The sequence below is a fragment of the Malaclemys terrapin genome, chromosome 19, assembly GCF_027887155.1.
Source record: "Malaclemys terrapin pileata isolate rMalTer1 chromosome 19, rMalTer1.hap1, whole genome shotgun sequence".
NCBI classification, from domain to species: Eukaryota; Metazoa; Chordata; order Testudines; family Emydidae; genus Malaclemys; species Malaclemys terrapin.
The window spans coordinates 17,214,801-17,233,255 of NC_071523.1; the positions used below are offsets into that span (position 1 = coordinate 17,214,801).

Below are 18,455 nucleotides of genomic sequence, written 5' to 3' on the forward strand. Positions count from 1 at the left end.
CAGTCCTGCTGTACTGTGTATCATGGATTCACCCAAACCTCTTTTTTGGGACTGTTCTTATCTTTAAAACATCAATCAGTCTACTGAAGCTGTAGTATGTGCTGTCAAGGAATAAGTATTAGGATCATCTTCTCTCTCTCTCTCCATATTTTTTTTTTTTTTAAAGAAAGTCTAGCTGGCACAACAGCAATGGGTAAATGCATGAGCTGCTTGCACTTCATAGATCTTTTGTGCACAAAAATATGAAGAGGAAATTTATCGGGGGTTATCTGCAGAGGTGGGCTGGACTCATTTGGAAAAGTTGAAGTACTGTCAGCTCTGTATTTACCTGGCTTTTGTTGTGATAGTTAGCAAATATAGCTATTGCTAGGTCACAACGAGACAACAGTGTATGTCTAAAAAAGGAATAATGTGCTATAATGCAATAAAAAAGAGGAAATAATTAAATACTCACTCAGTAATTTCAGAAGCAATTGTTCTGTCCCAAGAATAAACATTATGTACAGATTCCTAAGCCCGCATCAAAATAACTTCCTGGGATAAGTTAAGGAGGCACCTGGGTTTATCTATTCCTGTCCCCTCTGTTATGCAGGATGTCAGAGCAGATATCATAATGGTTCCTTTTGGCCTTAAAATATATTAATCTGTTCATTGTTCGCTCCCTAATTTCTTAGCTAAGTGTGCAAAGATACTTGCAGCAAATATTACAGGTAAGATGTCAAGTGGCCTTTTTCTTTATTCACTAATGTAGATTATTTTTTAAACACAGGATCCTTCCTATTTTGTCCCAGTAGTCGTGTAAAATTCACATTTTAGCCAGTAGTCAACTGGATCCTCTGAATGGTTCATCCTAGAGGGGGGTGTTCTCAGAGTATTATGCCTTCCACTGAGAACAGCAGATTCCATCTGCTCTGTACAGAGTCTAAAATAAACTATTTTTAGTTTCTTCTTCTGGATTTCCCTTAAGTACTTCTCAAAAGCAAACGAGTTTTACAATATTTTAATAGAGATTTTTATGAAAGAGAGCTGTGCCTCCTGTGGTGACAGATATGAACCATTTCTGAGTGGCTTGGGGAGTTGGAATATTAATGAGCATTCAGGGATAAACTTATGGCCCTGATTGAATCACATGCTTAAGCATGTGCTTACCTTCATGCGTGTAAATAGTCCTATTAAAGTCAAGGGGATTGCTCACATGCTTGCAGTTAGATGTGCTAACGTACCTTCCTGACTCAAGCAGGGGTACCAGAACTATTTTTATAATGGAGGTGCTGAGAGCCATTGAACCAAACTGTAAACCCTGTATCTAATGAAAACCACTTCAAGCCAGGGGGTGTGGCAGCATACCCCAACGCCCCTACTTCCAGCACCTATGGACTCAGGGCAGGAAGAACACTACATCCCTGTGGGAATCTTCAGTTCACTTTAGATCAAATGGGACTGATCCCATCCCAGGTGCTCACGGAAAAGGGAAAATAATGCAGCTTCTCTCTTTCTGTGTAATTGCAGCCTCTTCTTTTATAGCTAAAAAGATGGGGTAAGGAAGGGCAAGGAGGAGCTGGGACCAGGGGGAAGAGGGAAGCACTCTGCATCCTCTTAAAGAGGTAGCACAGCAGCTGCACCTAACTGCCTGCCCAGGAATTCTGAGATGCTGTGCATCTGACACTCAGTGCCTTCTGCGGAAATGTGGGTGGAACAGCCCTGCACCAGAGTAAGATATGATCATATATGCTTGCACAGCTCCCTGTTTCCCTGAACATGACTATGGGTTAATGCCACTATTTACCCCAACGAAGCTCATTTTCTTCCCCCCAATACATTTATTAAAAAGAACAGTGCTCAGTACCCTGTGAACAACATTAAAATGAAGGAAGCCATGATATCTGAACATCAGGTATTCAGCTGTACTTTTCCCCAAAGCAGTTGCCTGGGACCATCTTGCCACCTACTGGAACTATGTAAATATACATTCCTATAGAAAGTTGTGCTTTTTAACTTCTATGAGCACCATGAAATAACTCAGAAACTACTACACTCTGAAACCAGTACTCTGGATATTGGTAGCATACAACCAAAAAATGATTATTTAACATGATATTTTATTAGGTACCATATGGCAAATAAATGCCCAATTCTGCATTCTCTACCTATTCAAAGCTCTCCTGTCATTATGTGTATGGGGCAGGATTGGACCCTGAGTTTGAATGCACATCTGGCTATAAAATGTGTGTAATTGAGGGCCAGATTCTGGTGAAACCTGTGTAAAGCCAAAGCAAATCCACTGAAGTCAATGGGATTGGTTGGAGTATATATAATTTGGCTCATAACTTGACTCCCCTGTTTGCAGAGACTTCTCAGTCAAAATGCATGTCATCCTTTTAGGTAACGGGCCCAATCCAGCTCAGTGAGTCTTTACAATGAACTTCAGTGGAAGCTGGGTCAGGTCCCTGATTAGAATAATCTGAAGAATTTCTGAACTCCTTGGGTGTTTGTTATTCTAAGTTTTCTAGGACAGTTCCTTTCCAATGAGTGGGTGTGGATGGTCCTCACCCTACTTCTATAGGGAGTTCACACTCATAGCCACAAAGGTGTTTAGTCTCCAAACTTTGCCTTAGTGGCTAGCCCAGTCCCGAAAAAAGTCTGCTACCATCTTATACGAAAGGAGAGCTCCTTTAGTTCAAGTGGTAGAGACTGCTGGTTTTGGTGCTGATGTTACTGCATGTGTATTCAATCAGTTCACTCCCAAAGGAAGGGAATGCAGAATTGAAAGTCCCCAGTGTTGCTGCTGATGCATGAGGCAGAATAGAACCGAACTTGCTCTCCTCTATTTGTACTGGATCTGATAATAGCCACATTTCAAACAAATCAAATATTTTCAGAGAGTCATTTTTTCCCTAAGACAAACTGAACAGTCTGCTCTCAAGTATGAAAAAAAGATAGCACAGAGGTATTTTTCTCCCCAATTTTTTTTTTAAATAATGCCTCAGCTTGAATACTTCCTTTCAATCTGGCACAAATTAAAATGGCTGAGTTAAAACCCTCTCAAAAATGGGGTTTATAATAGGAACATTCTCAGGTCCTTTACTTTAGCTCTTGTGAGCACTGGTTTAATAACTGCCAGTTTATTAGGTTGAGGGTAAATTAATGGCAGATAAAAATGCAATATTCAGCCATCTGAAGAAAAAAATTGGGCTCAGGAACATATTCAGGATTTCTGGCTCTATGCCAACAGAAGTTGGTTGTGTTTCAAAAACAATATGCCAGAGACAATGATCTTACAATATGTTATACTTGTAATGCTGTTACAACCTTGTTAGATACTCCATAGAGGAAAACTGACATCATCTCCAAAAAGTGCCATCTGCTGACCTTTCTCCCCTGAAATGGAGAGCATCAAATTAAAAATTAATACAGTTTAAAAAAAATACTGTGATATTAAGAGACATTAAAACTTAGGACATTTTTGTTAAAATGATTGAGGGGTATTGAATGACCAGTGAAAAACATCATAATGGAATATGGAGTACTTGTGGCACTGATGAAGTGGGTTTTAGCCCACGAAAGCTTATGCCCAAGTAAATTTGTTAGTCTCTAAGGTGCCACAAGTACTCCTCGCTCTTTTTGCTGATACAGACTAACACGGCTACCAGTCTGAAACCTGTCATAAACATGTTTATGACAAAATGTTTACAGGTTTAATTATTTATTTCCATGCCATGTGAAGTAAGTATCATTATCTCAATTTTACAGATAGGGAAACTGAGACACAGAGATTTAAGGGCCAGTTTTGAAACCATGACTCTTACTTAAGTGGGACTACTTGTGCAAGTAAGTACTACTCAGCAGGAATAATGGTTGCTAACTCAAGCTCTTTGAGGCTTGCAACAGTTGCAAAGTGAATAAGTGGCAACGTCAGAAACAAAACTTTGGAGTCTTGACTCGTAGTTTCCTGCTCTAATGGCTAGACTTCAAAAATAGTAGAAAAACCCCCATATTTCCATTCCAGTGATATTATTACTATTTTATTTGTACTGCTGTAGCACCTAGAAACTCCAGTAAGGGATCAGGGCCCCATTGTGCTAGGTGCTATACAAATATATCAAACAGACTTTCTATTCTCCAAAAAAAAGTGCATAATTTACATATAGGACGAGAATCGACGGGTGGATGAAAGTGACTGGAGGGGGAGCACCACATAACAATAAGATCATTATGATCAGCATGACAAGCAGCAGTCACACAGGTCACATATACTAGTGCTTAACACGTATGCAATACTTCTCATCTTCAAAATGCAAATTATGACGGCTCGAGTGGAAGAGTAAGGAACAGAACCCAGTAGTCCTGATACCTAATCTCATGCTCTAGGTATTAACCACATTGCTTCACTGCCTAGAAACAGAAAGAGAGATCAAAAGAATCATGCAGAATCGATAACGAAAAATCTCTGAGTTGAGCCAATGGGCAGGTCAGCCATCCATCTCTCTTTTGACACACTTTGGAGGCTCTGCAGGACAGGGACTCCCTGCAGCTTGTTTTTGAAGCTGTTTAGGCAAAAGTATTTTATTTACTTGTTTGAGTTTTTTATCAGGGTTGGCCCTTTGGAGTTATTCATAATATTGTTTGTTTGTTTAGTTATTTCCTTTGTATCTTCATTTTGTTTGTTTTGATTGCCTTTTTCCTCTTGTATGGGTTTATTTAGATAATCTTTGGATTGTGTCTGTTTTTCTTAGTGAAATACCTAGCTGAAACAAAAACAATTGTTGGAACATACTATCAGTATAAAATCTATTGGTTTGTCAGTTATGCTCAGATACATTTGATCCTGTCATCGTGTATCTTACCCTTGAAAAGGTTGCAAACCTCCTGAGATAGTAGAGATGTTCTTTTAGCTGAAACTGGAAAATCGCTCACTTGGGAACCTAGATTCTGATCCCATTTTGAGATTCTTCTTTGTAAATTAGTTTATTAATTGACTTGCAACAGATGCCTTTTACTTCTACTGAGGGATGTGGAGACCTCTACTGTTCTAAGAGAGCCTTGAAAATGATTACATAATATTAAGTAATGTTTGCTTTTTCAAAAACAGATTTAAAGTATTTGTTAAAAGCCTAAAATTAAGAATGAAACCACTTATAGTGAATAGTGGAATACACATGGTATGATCTACCATTGACTTACCATCTTTCACTGAGGAAGCTGCAGAAACAGCATTGTTTTTATCCTACACTGATTCAGTGGGGTGGATCCCTTGCCCCATGCGATTATGATCATACTACTCCCATAGGGTGTTCCAGCTGAGAATGTCAAAGCCCTTCAGAAACACAAACGGACTAAGCTTCCACTTCCACTTGTGGGGTACTTTAGAGAGGGGTAAATCGAGGCACAGAGGTTAAGGGACATGCCTAACGCCAATTGGTGGTAGGACTGGGAATAGAACACAGGAATCTTTGTGGCCAGGCCTCACTTCTACTTGCCCCAGTTATCCATCCCTCAGCTCTAACCACAACCCAGGAATCCTGACCCCAAGCCCCATACCCCCCTCTCCTCAGCTACAGCCCACCCATCGGAACCCTGCCACCCCACCTAGGCAGATTAGTGTCCCTCCCTCTCCCTGCTGGCTACAGGTGTTCTCCTTGCCCCCTCCTATTTTATGATTGGCTGCCTCGCTTCAGCTCGCCAGGTAACGGATACCGCTCTCTGATTGGCCAGGCCTGGGCGGTATCCCTCTGGGGCGTGGTTTCAGGTGGGCGGCGCTTGCTATTGGTCCGCAGATAGGGTGGGAGGTGCTCCATTGGCTGTTGTGGCCGCTAACCTGCTGGCTTGGGCCGCCATGTTTGGAGTGGTAGCGGCGGCGCTAGGGCCGCTGCAGCCGCCGGGCGGGGGTCGCCGCTGAGCCGGGCGCGGAGTGGGAAGGGGGGGGGGCTTCCGGGGGTGCGGGCCGCCTCCTCAGGGGGGACCCCAGGCGCGGGGAGGCGGGACCGAGTCCGACCCCAACTTCCTGCCGGGACTTCGGGCAACTTCCAGCCCGGGGGCGGGGGAAGCCGGGGCGGGGTTAGGCTGAGGCGCTGTCGGGGGGTGGGGGGACGCGGGCCGCACTCCTGGGGGGACCCACTTCAGCTGGCGCCGCAGCAGGTAGGAGACAGCCCCTCCCCCCACCGCCCCTGTGCTGGGGGGCGTCGCTCCTTCCGCTCGGCTGGTACCCCAGACCTAGAGCCGGGCTGAGCGGGGGCACCCCCGGGCCCGCCTCCCACCCCCGCGCGGGCCAGGAGCCTGCGGGCACCAAGCAGGGCCACGCTCCCCCCACACCGGCCGTGACCCAGCTCTGCAGGGGGCTTGTCCCCAGTCACTGTGTGCCCGGCCCCCAACGGGGGAGAGCCTCCTCTCCGCAGTAGGGAGCTCCCGCATGGGGAAGGCAGGCTGTGCCCGGCTCCTAAGTGCAGCGACCACAACGCCCTGAGTTGGGACACGGACCCTAGGAACAGGAACATCTGCAAACCAGCTAGTGGGGCCCAGGCAGTAAAGGGATCACCACACTCTGAACCAGAGCTACCTGGGGAGGAATGACCCCAATACTCAAAGACTGACAAATGCTGTAGGTTGTGTCCCCGCAGCTGTTACACCCCTGCTTCAATATATACTTGGGGGGGGGGGGGTCTTCAGATTATTAAACAGGTTCCTAACTAGGTCTCCCCACCCCCTAAAGGGAGGCCAGCATGCAGCTGGAACCTTTTCCTTAGAGACCTAGTTAACATTGGTTTGGGATACAGCACTGTTTCTTCCCTATGGGAAAGTGAAAAACTTCTGTGTGGCATGAAAAATGTGGGACTAGAAGAAGGATGAGTAAACAACTTTTCTGTAAATAAAGTGTCCCTTCCTTTCTCCAGTCTCTTAAAAAGAGCTTTTCTTGCAATATTTTTGGCCAGAAGTGGAAATATGAGAAGTTTTATTAGGAAACTCTGGGGGGGAAAATTGTTCTTGAAGCATTCAGATCCTAGTTTTGCCAACAGTGGAGACAGATTAATGTTCTGACAGTTGGAAGCTTATCTTATCTTCTGTTAACCTGAATAATTTTGTAAAATTAAGTTTAACTGGTCCTATTATTTTTTGACATTACTATTTTTTTTAATGCTTATCCCTCTGCTTGTTAGGTGCTTTTAAAAGATTTTATAAAGTTAAAGCAAGAGTACTCCAAAAGTAATTTAAAAGCTGACATGTTTTTGCAGGACCAGGGTCTTGTGGCGTGGGTAGTCTTGTTGATTTCTATGGTATATAGTGGGTAAAGTTAGTCATGTGTTTTAGTCATTGCAGGATCTAGCACTACATCTGTACTTTAATGTGTTCCAGTTTTTCTGTGTGTGTTCATTAACTCTCTATTTTTGCTTGTGTGTGCAGGTGGACTGGATATCATTGGGGGGAAAAAGAGCTTGTAAATGTCACTTGCTACTTCATTGGAATTTAGCATAACATTAGTGATTACTTGTACCCTCCAAACCAGTCAAATCTTTATGCCTGGAACATATTTGTCGTTTAGACTTTTGTATTAGTACCATGCCTAGCAGAATGGGATCGAAAATGAATCTGAACAGAGACTTCATCAGAGTAAAAGCACATTATAATGGGTAAGTCATACAGTCCTTTCAGTGCTGCTTTATATGTGGTTTGTCACTTTAGTTACTAGCGAACAATAGTCCATGAACTCATTTAGTAATGCAGTAACCAAAGAGTTGATGGTTCCAATGGATACTAACAGATCGTTTTGTGTATAAACAATGTTTGTAAATTTACTTGGATGTTAAAATGTTCATTTTTTAAAATTCCTGAATCTTTATGAACTACTGAGAGATGCGTCTGACTTATTTTTGGTTAGCTTGTTTTTGGTTTCTGACCAAATCTGTTTTGAAACAGAAGTGTTGATGTATTTGCTGATCCAGTTTGAAGATTAATAAAACAATGTAGTCTGTTAAACCCAGGCACAGCTAATATATTTAATTGGTTTTTCTTAGGCCCCAGTCCTGCAATGAGTTCTGCATTGGCAGATTTCCATTAAAGTTAGTGGGGCTGTACTTGTGAGTTGCTGTCCACCTGCATAGTTCTCATTGAAAGTTTGGGGATGTATGCTGTGAGCTCTTTGGGGCAGGAATTGTGTGTGTTTCTACAACACCTATCACAAAAGGGTCCTGATACTAGTTAGCGCCTTTGGGTGCTAGTGTAATGCAAATAATAATTTATAGGTGCTATTATACTTGCATAATTAGAGGTATCGTTTCTGTGGTTAAAATTGTAGACTGTGCCAGCAACTGCCATTGTTTGGCTTATTGATTTCCCCCACCACCACCTTAATGACAACTCAAAAGGATTGTCTGTCAGAGAAATATTTAGGCAGTTGTGGGAAATAAGTGTTTGGGTTTTAACCATAAATTATTAGTAAATCCAGTAAGAATATTTGCCTGCTATATTTAAAATTCCGTTATTAAAAATGAACTTTAAAAATCCAGTTTACCTTTCACTATTTATGTTGTTGGTCCATGTTGAGTGAAATGCAAACATCAAAGAGTTACAGTTACACCTATTACCTTCACTTTGGTTTATACCGACTTTCATTTCCTGGCAACTTCGCCAGCAGGTTGCTTTTGTTGTTTAGTTTCTAACATTGTAGGGAAATGTTACTTTTTAAACTGAATTTAAAACAATCACGAGAACGCTTCTATCTAGTTTTGAATCCTGCTGCCTCCCTTTTTACTAAATATAACTGAGCTTAAAAGTAATTGACAGTGACTTTTTAACTTAGACTTGAGTTTTGGCCTTTTTCCTCGTAAGCTAAAAATATGTTGATCCCCAGTGCATTCATTGTCAGTAATTTGGTGTTTAGTGTAGTTATATTGTTTTTTTCAATAAGCAACTTTGTTTAGTAACAGTTGGAAAGAGGAGGACAAAACCAGGATGAAGAATTTAGTCTTTACACACTGTGAAAGGGAGTAATAATACATTACTTTACTAAGGCTATGGCTATACTGTACCGCTGTAAACCCTCTAATGTAGCTGCTCTAAACTGAGGAGAGAGAGGTCTCCTGTCAGTTTAATTACTCCAGCCCCTGAGAGCAGCAGTAGTTGTGTAGGCAGGAGAAGTTCTCCCGCTGACATAGCGCTGTCCGCACTGGCACTTAAATCAGCATAAATTATGTCACTTGGGGTGGCTAACTCACATCCCTGAGCAACATAATTTATGTCAATTTAAGCTATAGTGTAGCCATAGCCTCATACTCGGTTTTGATGCGTTAGAAGGATCCGCAAATAATGCCTTGAAAATAAAATGACTGGGTCCATGGATATATAGGGAAAGTTTTTGCTCCTGCAGTGAAATGTGGCATAGTGTGAAGGGACTGGAAGACAGCTCCTTGATTGTAAAACTAGCCATACCATCAACTCTCATTCTAACCGTGAGCGAGTCACTTAATCTCTGTGTCTCGATTTACCCATCTGTAAAATGGAAATCCACCAGAACCTTTCTAATTCACACTTCATTACAGATATGATAATTTGCACATAAAAATATGTCCTCAAATATTTAATGAGGCCTTGTTTATAGTGAGGATTAATGTTAAGACTATCTTTCAAAATATTGCAGGACATATTAAATTTATATCGCTATTATATATTTAATAGATTTGTTTTTATTATAATAGATGTGTAAGTGAATACACGTGAAAATGAGCACAGCATATTTTGTGGTGCATTATTATTGCTGTTATAATGTTACTCTTTATCAAAATTTCACAAATTACTGAGCATCAGCAGTGATTAGTGCTAATTAGCAAGGTTTTACTACCTGACAGGGCTGTTTAAGATTTAATGAGTACTTGTAAACAGCTTTGAGATCTTTCGATGAAAGGGCTTGCACCATACAAGTGCTGCTAAGTGTGCCTAGTTTAAGTTGAGTAGAGATCTTTATCCTAAATTTATAAGACAATGTCAGTCTGGGTTTATGATTAAAGGATGTTCTCAACTTAAGAAGTGGGCTGTAGTCCACGAAAGCTTATGCTCTAATAAATTTGTTAGTCTCTAAGGTGCCACAAGTACTCCTGTTCTTTTAATTTAATTATAGTAACACTACATGTTTGAGATGTGAAAGCTGCTCTGAAACTGTGTAGTCCACAAATGTTATATCCAATATATATATATATATATGCACAACATTCAAACCCAAGAAGTGTTTCCGGAATATAAAATGTGTAATTCTCCAAAAGTTTGCAAGGTATATGTATAGGCTTGTTCAAGAATGAAGCAGACCTTTGAATATTTGAAATTTGTGGTAACATTTGATTCATTACTAGAATTCAGTGGAAGGAATGTGAATATCATAAAAGGAATTAGTAAAAGCATTGAGAACATATTTTTTGTACTTCCTGCAACAAGTATTCTGTAATTTTCATGAGTCATGCAGATTGCATTTGTAGACAAAAATGGTTCTTTTTTCTTACAATTCATTCAGAACCTCTGAAGCATTCTCGCCATCATTGTTTAACGTTGTTCTCAGTCGGAGAAGAGCAAAGCATCTGTCCCACTTACAAAGTAGGGGTTCCAGAATTACTGAATTTTGTCTTTGCTTTGTTGACACAAAGTTCTATGTTAAGTAACAGGTTTATGTAAAACAATTTATGGGCTAAAGCATAGCATAAGTGTTTCAGTATCTGTTCTGGATTCCTGCTTTCATATCTGCAGATGTAGTAAAACATACTATTTCAGAATTAGTGTCAAGAGTTATTCAGGTAGTATTCAGTTATTCAGGTAAATAATTTAGAGCGGCAATTGATGATAGTACAATATACCTTTTTGAAATTATGATTAAACAAATAGCCTGTTTACGTAAGGACAAGGAAGCTGCAAAAATCATGACTGTTGTGATTGTGTCTCCATGGAGTCTCAGGAGCTAGGCATTTGTATTTCTTGGGTGTAACAGAGTTCCTTATATAGCAGAAATGACAGCATACGGAAACTGAAGTATAGAACAAATTTGTGTAATTTCTCATTTCATTTTAAAAAACATTTTGTTGCTTGTCTAGATTATGTATAATCCTCTGACGTAATCTGCATTAAATCCTATTGACTACAAATGAACTGCATGACTCTGGTTAGCTCTGGCCTAGCCAGCATGATTCTAACCTTTGCAAAGCCTCATCCCAAGAATGCAAGAAATGCTCTTAATCCAAGTATGTGCCCAACATTGGTTCCTTATGCGGCTTGATGGAGTCTGGCTTCTTAAATCTGACTGGGGAAAAGTGCATATCTAGTGGGATTCTTAAGTAAAGTTTATCAACAAATAGTCTTCATTCAGCTCTGCTCTGACCAGCTGATGTAGCTGTTGGCATTCAGATTTAATGTAGTAGATCTCAAAAGAATATATATAATTGACACTAATTAATTGGATAAATACTGTACACAATTGCATCAGAAATAGATGGTGCTTGGGCAAAATAACAGTGGAAGTTTTTTCATCTGTACTTCTCTAATTAGTACAAAGAATGGCAGTCCATCTCCCACTTAAAGTTTTAGTAATTTAAGGCTTGATCCTGCCATAGGTTTTGCATCTAATACTTATACTGACTTCAGTGGGAGTTTGGGGTATGCATCCTGTGGTAGTAATATGCATTCTGGGCCAGATCCTGAAATGGATGTTTGGGATTGAGTAAATTCCATACTCAGGGGAATTTCAACATCAGAGGTTGATCTTCTAACTCTGTGGTTCCCAAACTTTAACAACCTGTGAACCCCTTTCACTAAAATGTCAAGTCTCGTGAACCCCCTCCTAAAAATGAATATTTCCAGGGATTTTCTCCTTTACCGGTGTATAAATTATAAAAGCAGTGATCTTGGAAATATAAAATTTGTTTTTATGACATGCTTATTACACACTATTTAGTATTAACTATTATTTATCATTACAGTATTTTTATTATATTATGAAAATGGCAACACTCTTCCAAGATTTCACTTTCGTAGCTTGTATCACTTTGAATAAGGCTGTTATAAGACAATGCTCCTATGTTTCATCAAGGAGTATCAGATGTGAAACAGCATGAAGGTATTTAAGAAGCCAACTTGGAGTTCCTCCTACACAAGCATTCAGGTCTTGAGCAGTCCAGGCAAACAACACACGTTACAACAAAGCTTAAACTTGTTCTTCATAATAATTTTAAAAACAATACGAGCTGCCCATTTAATTTTAAAAACAGCAAAAAAAAAAAAAAACATCTCCCTTTCCATTTCTTATAAGGAGTCTTGAAGTTTAAATCTCCTCAGTGTGATAGATATGCTTGCTTTGATCTGCTTAGCTCTTGGAAGTCCAGGGGCTCCGTGCTGCTGGCCCTGTGCTGCCTGGGGTCCCTAGGGACAGCTCTGTCCGCCATTAGGGAATTTTTTCCTGAGAACCCCCTGTAACATTTCACGAACCCCAGTTTGGGAACCACTATTCTAACTGAAAGCATATAGATGGAATACCCAAAGTGGATGGTGTCACAGCGCAGGTACACACACAGAGTTGAATCAGTTTTCACCTACAAAACAACATAACTGAATAGTTATGTGATTCTATCCATCTCTCCTGTGTTGTCTTCACTGAGCTAGTTACACGCTGAGTAGAAACAACCTGTAACTTGAGTTGTATTTCATAGTATTATTGATTTCATAGTCAGGTACCTAGAGATACAGGTATGAAGGGCCCTCCACGGAAGTCATATTAGAAATTTGTTTAACTTTTGGACAGAAGGTGTTTGTTACATATAAATAACTGCTGTTGTTACATACATGAGAGAGATCCTGGCTAAAAGGTCATGTGGATATTCTGCAAGTTTTGTTTACATAATACATAGTGTTAAATTAAATTGACTTTTTTCTGGATCTGTAACTTCTTATGTCCTTTAAAATGTTTGTAATTATTTCCCTTTGAAACTTTCTTAATCTCCTACTGTAATCTCATCCCAAAGCATCTTTACATACATGGGAAATGTAGAGTGTTGCCATTCATTCCTGTCCATGGGTAGTTCTTCCAGTAAGCCCAGCCTGGTCATGTCCCTGTGTACAATGTCCCGCCATCTATTCGGCAGTCAGCTTCTAGGTCTGACCTGTTGTGTTATTATTTTCGTTGGCATACTATCATTCATTTTTTCTACAGTGTCCGCATCAGTGTAATCTTTCAGTTGCAGCGAATCCGCTTGTGACGGTGCCCCCCCCCATAAAGCTTTATGGAAATATGCTTATGAATATATGTGACATAACTGGAATATTTTCTGTGCTACATATGCTCTGTAACATATCTATGTAAAGGTTATGATCTACTGAATCTATTAATCCTATTTGTATGCATGTATCATTTTTGTATTCAAAGTTATGAATATTGGCCGTGTACTGGCTTGATTTCTAAATAACCTTAGAGCATTTGGTTAGTTGCTGGAGAAAGGAATTCGCAAAGTTAAGTGACCAATCAGGAAGCACATAAGGAACAATGCATCTTGGAATGCTCCAATCCACATAAGTCTTCCTGGAGATATTCAAGATACCATGTGGGCAATGGCTTCTGCCTGTAAAAACTGTGAGTCATGCATGGACATGTGACTTGCCCAGGTGACTCCAGAACTCCATCTTGGAGCTGGACTTTGCATAGGAGAGAGGAGGGGGTCTCCACTCACAAGAGAGAGTCTATTTAAGCCCATGGGAGACCCCCTCCATTTTGTCTTCAGCTGGCTAAAGAGAGGGCCTCTCCACCCCCAAAGATACCTGGAAGAAACTGGAACAAAGGACAGTGACTGCAAGGGGTGTGAGTAATTGCTGGGCCCAGACTAAAAGGAGATTAGTCTGTAAAAGGAAGCATTCTGGAACTGGTGAGGATTTGATCTGTATTCAGTTGGATTAGATATAGACTGGCGTGTTTTGTTTCATTTTACTTAGTAGTAACAGACAGAACAAAGTGAACTACCTGGATCACTTAAATCCTACTTTCTGTATTTAATAAAATCACTTTTTGCTTATTAATTAACCCAGAGTATGTATAATACCTGGGCGGGGGGGAGGCAAACAGCTGTGCATTGTGCATATCTCTCCATCAGTGTTATAGAGGGCGAACAAAACAGATTTATTTGGGTTTAGACCCCATTGGGTGTTGGGCATCTGAGTGTTAGAGACAAGAACACTTCTGTAAGCTGCTTTCAGTTAAGTCTGCAGCTTTGGGGCAAGTAATTCAGACCCTGGGTTTGTGTTCGAGCAGAGAGGCGTGTCTGGCTTAGCAAGACAGGGTGCTGGGGTCCCGAACTGGCAGGGAAATCGGGCAGAAGTAGTCTTGGCATATCAGGTGGCAGCTCCCAAGAGGGGTTCTGTGATCCAACTTGTCACACCCCTACCTTGGTGTCACATTTTATTTTCCTTCTAACTTCTTCGTTTATTTGAATACATCATTCTACTTTTCAACTGCCATCTTCTGAAAAGCTCTCATCTCTACTGCCTCCAGCCTTCTGACGTCTGTTTCATTTAATGCAACTGTTTTCAGACCATAGAGTAATAGTGGTGTGATAAATTTTCACCATGGTACTGAAGTTAATGGTTTTTATCCATAATTTCATCAGGTTCCGTGCAGCACTTGTAGCTAAAGCACATTTCCTTTTAAACCTCAACCTTGATGGAACCATCATCACTAATCAAGCTTCCTAGGTGTACTCAAGATTGTACTTGTTCTATGATTTCCCTGCTGCATTTCAACACTTCATCTGCTGTCCCTTTTCTAGTGAATCCCAGGCAAGATAATGGAATGGCTGATACAGGACTCAGTTAATAAAGAATTAAAGGAGGGGGATATATTTAATGCAAATCAACATGGGATTATGGAAAATAGATCTTGTCAGACTAACTTGATATCTTTTTATCAGATCACAAGTTTGGTTTATAAAGGTAATAGTGTTGTCATAGTATATTTAGACTTCTGTAAGGCAGTTGACACACAGCATTTTGATTAAAAAGATAGAATGATATAAAATTACCCTGGCACACACTAAATGGATTAAAAACTGGCAAACTGATGGGTCTCAAAATGTAACTCTAAATGAGGAATTGTACATTGGGTGTGTTTCCATTCGGGTCACACAAGGATCATTTCTTGGCTCTATGCTATTTAATATTTTTGTCGATGACCTGGAAGAAAATATAAAATCATCAACGATAAAATTTGCACATGACACACAAATTGTGGGAGTGGTAAATAATGAAGAGGACAGGTCATTGATTCAGAGTGAACCAGATTGCTTGGTAAATTAAGAGCAAGCAAACTATGCATTTTTAATATGGCTAAATGTTTACCTCTAGGAACAAAAGAATGTCATCCATACTTACAGGATGAGGGACTCTCGTTGGATTTCCCCAAGACAGGCTACTCCCATCCATCATCCAGGGGACGTGGCTCTATGCTGTTGTATCCTAGTGCAAAGCCTGCTATAATAGTGATTTCAAAGTTAGATGAAGTATTTTCTTCAGATATTTTTGTTCTTTTTTTATAACACATCAAGATTTATGGTCTCTCTAAGATATTGCCCTAGGGACAATAAATAATATTTAACAGAAATCAATCTGTTGATTGTCTCATCATCATAGTGTGTGTTCTTTAGCTATATTCTTCCGAGAGCATACTTTGGTGCTTGAAATAACAGTTGGAAATCTTGTTTTTAGTTACAATATTTTTTTTGTCTCTGTATTTTTCCATTGGTTCCTCTTCCTCACTGTGCTTGTATTTATTTAAAAACAAATTCTACCAGTAAGGAAACATATTAATATCTGAGGAGAGGACATGAAACGTGGCTGGATTGTCTCGATTTACAGAAGTGGTAATAGAAAATCTCAAAATGGTTCTGAATTACTTATTTAATCCACAGGATGGTCCCTTTCATTGATGAATTATTGCTCTCTCCATATTTTCTAATTTCAGTAGTAGCTTTCCACAGTCTGCAGAGGGCTAATTTTCCCTGAGAACTGTATTTCTGAATGACACACCATGTGCTTAGATGTACAGTTTGACGTTATGGTCACAGCTCAACAAATCCACCTGTCTGGAGCCTCAGACCACTTTTTATTTTTATCTATCTATCTATATAATAAAATAAAGTTTAGCTAGATAGATAAACAATAGTTCCATATTTTTTATTATTGACTGTAGGGGTGGGCAAACTTTTTGGCCTGAGGGCCACATCGGGGTTCTGAAACTGTATGAAGAGCCGGGTGTAGTGTATTAAATTGCTCCCCGTAGGAACAGTGGCACAGCAAGCTGAGGCTGCAGAGGAGGGGCCGGGGACTAGCCTCCCCAGCCGGGAGCGCAAGGGCCGGACAGGACGGTCCCGCGGGCCAGATATGGCCCGTGGGCCATGGTTTGCCCACCTCTAATATATTGGCACTACTTTTATCTGTACACAATTGTATACAATTATATTTAATTTGTAATTAGATTATTGAACGGATTGCCACATGAAGTTGTTGAGGTTAAGAATTTAGCAAAATTGAAAAAGGGATTGGATATTTAAACAGATAACCAGAGTTGTTACAATTATGGTTAAATAGTTTGGGGGGATATTAAATATCATTCTTCAGGTCTTAAGCCAATCTCTGACAATCAGAGATCAGGATGAGACCAAATGTGGGGAGTGCGAACTAATCTATATCTGCCTACTTTAGGATTCTTATGCCTCCTGTGAATTATCTGGTACCAACCACTGCACTAGACAGCATGCTGGACTAGATGGACCTTGGGTCTGATCCAATATGACAATTTGTGTGTTGCTATAATTAAAAAAAAAAAATGCAAATTTATAAATAATGTTCAATATTTAATCCTATCCCCATTTGAATGTCCTGAGTCCTAGGGCCCAAATGTATAGTTTCATAAAGGACATACCTGGGATAAGCACTATATGAAGATATGGTGAATGGCCTAAAAAGCTTACATACTCCCTATCCTACAAACACTTGGGCTTATACTTGCAGCACTGGGTCCTTATAGGATAACCTCTCTGGGTCAGTAACTGTGACTTTGTATGCACTGTAGTAGCCACATTGGTCCCAGGACATTAGACAGACAAGGGGGCTGAGGTAATTTAATGCCTTTTATTGGACCAACTTCTGTTGGTGAGAGAGACAAGCTTTCCAGCTACACAGAGCTCTTCTTCAGCTGTGTGTGGCTCGAAAGCTTCTCTCTCTCTCTCTCTCTCTCTCTGCCCCCAACAGAAATTGGTCCAATAAAATGTATTACCTCACCCACCTTGTTTCCCTGTCTTTGTGTCTGTATACATTGTCTGCCCAGGGCCAGTGCAACCACTAGGCAGACTAGGCGGCTACCTAGGACGCCAAGTGGTTGAGGGTGCCAAAAAGCGGTGCCCCCCCCCAAAAAATTTTTTAAACAGCGGAGCACCAGGCTGCCGCTGCTCTCTGCCTCCCAATTCCATTGGGGGGGCCGCCAGCAGCGCGGCTAGTCCCTCCCCCTGCAACAACCCCGGGCACAGACACACTCCCACCTGCCAGCCCCTTGCAACAACCCCCTCCTGCCCATTCCTCCCTTGTGCCACTTCCTCCCTGCCACTGCACCCCCTGTAACAACCCTGGGCATAGACACACCCCTGCCTGCCAGCCCCTTGCAACAACCCCCTCCTGCCCATTCCTCCCTTGTGCCACTCCCTCCCTGCCACTGCACCCCCTGCAACGAACCCCTTTTGCCTCTCTGCAATCTCTTCCCTGCCACTACACCCCTGTCCCCTCCACTTCTTGGCCACCTCCACTCCCTGCAACAATCTCGTGCACCCCCCTCTCTGCCACCTTCACCCCCTGAAAGCCCCCATACGACCTCCCTCTTTGCAGCCCCCTTCCCCCCACCTCGTGCCCCTGCACTTTGTGAACATCTGGGCCCCTGGGGGGAACTTGGCTGTAGGAAGGTGGGGGCTGGACATAGGAAGGGGGCGCAAGGTGGAAGTTTTGCCTCGTGCGCAAAATATCCTTGCACCAGCCCTGTGTCTGCCTCCATGAAGCGTCTAGATTCTGCTTTAGTTTTGAGAACTAGTGTAATTTAAATGCTTTTAATTATTGAGAGCTCTAAGAAGTACTTGTGGACTCCAGACCACTTATTCTAAGGTTGCTTGCAAAATAAACCTCAGTCTCACTCAGCAAATCATGGTAGCTTATCACATTAAAGATCAACCTGGCAAACCATATTTAAAAACCTGCATGTTTTTTCATTTCCATTAGGAATAATTAGTTAAGATTAAAAACTGTAATTTAAGATCTCTTCAAATGTTAAAGAAAAAAAATTCCATGTTGAAAGATTATATAGCCCACTTTTAATCTACATTTGAAACTGATAAACTATTTTAAAAATATTGTGCTCACAGCTTTACTTCCAGTCACTCTTAAAAATTGGCTTGCAAAAATATTCCTTT

The 18,455-nt window shown here is 40.9% G+C and overlaps 1 protein-coding gene across 4 annotated transcripts in view; it reads left to right on the top strand.

The window, feature by feature from the left end:
• The first annotated feature begins 6,093 nt into the window (after positions 1-6,093).
• The window catches only part of PRKCZ (protein kinase C zeta), a 158,890-nt gene continuing 146,528 nt past the window's right edge, over positions 6,094-18,455 (top strand). The window contains exons 1-2 of one of the 4 annotated variants that reach the window (XM_054009539.1): positions 6,094-6,135; positions 7,396-7,622. In XM_054009539.1, the coding sequence (XP_053865514.1) occupies positions 7,552-7,622 (71 nt within the window). In that variant the 5' untranslated portion in view covers positions 6,094-6,135; positions 7,396-7,551. Of the gene's footprint in view, positions 7,623-10,492; positions 10,573-18,455 lie in introns of all 4 variants that reach the window. The other 3 variants (XM_054009538.1, XM_054009540.1, XM_054009537.1) reach the window with 3 other exon arrangements.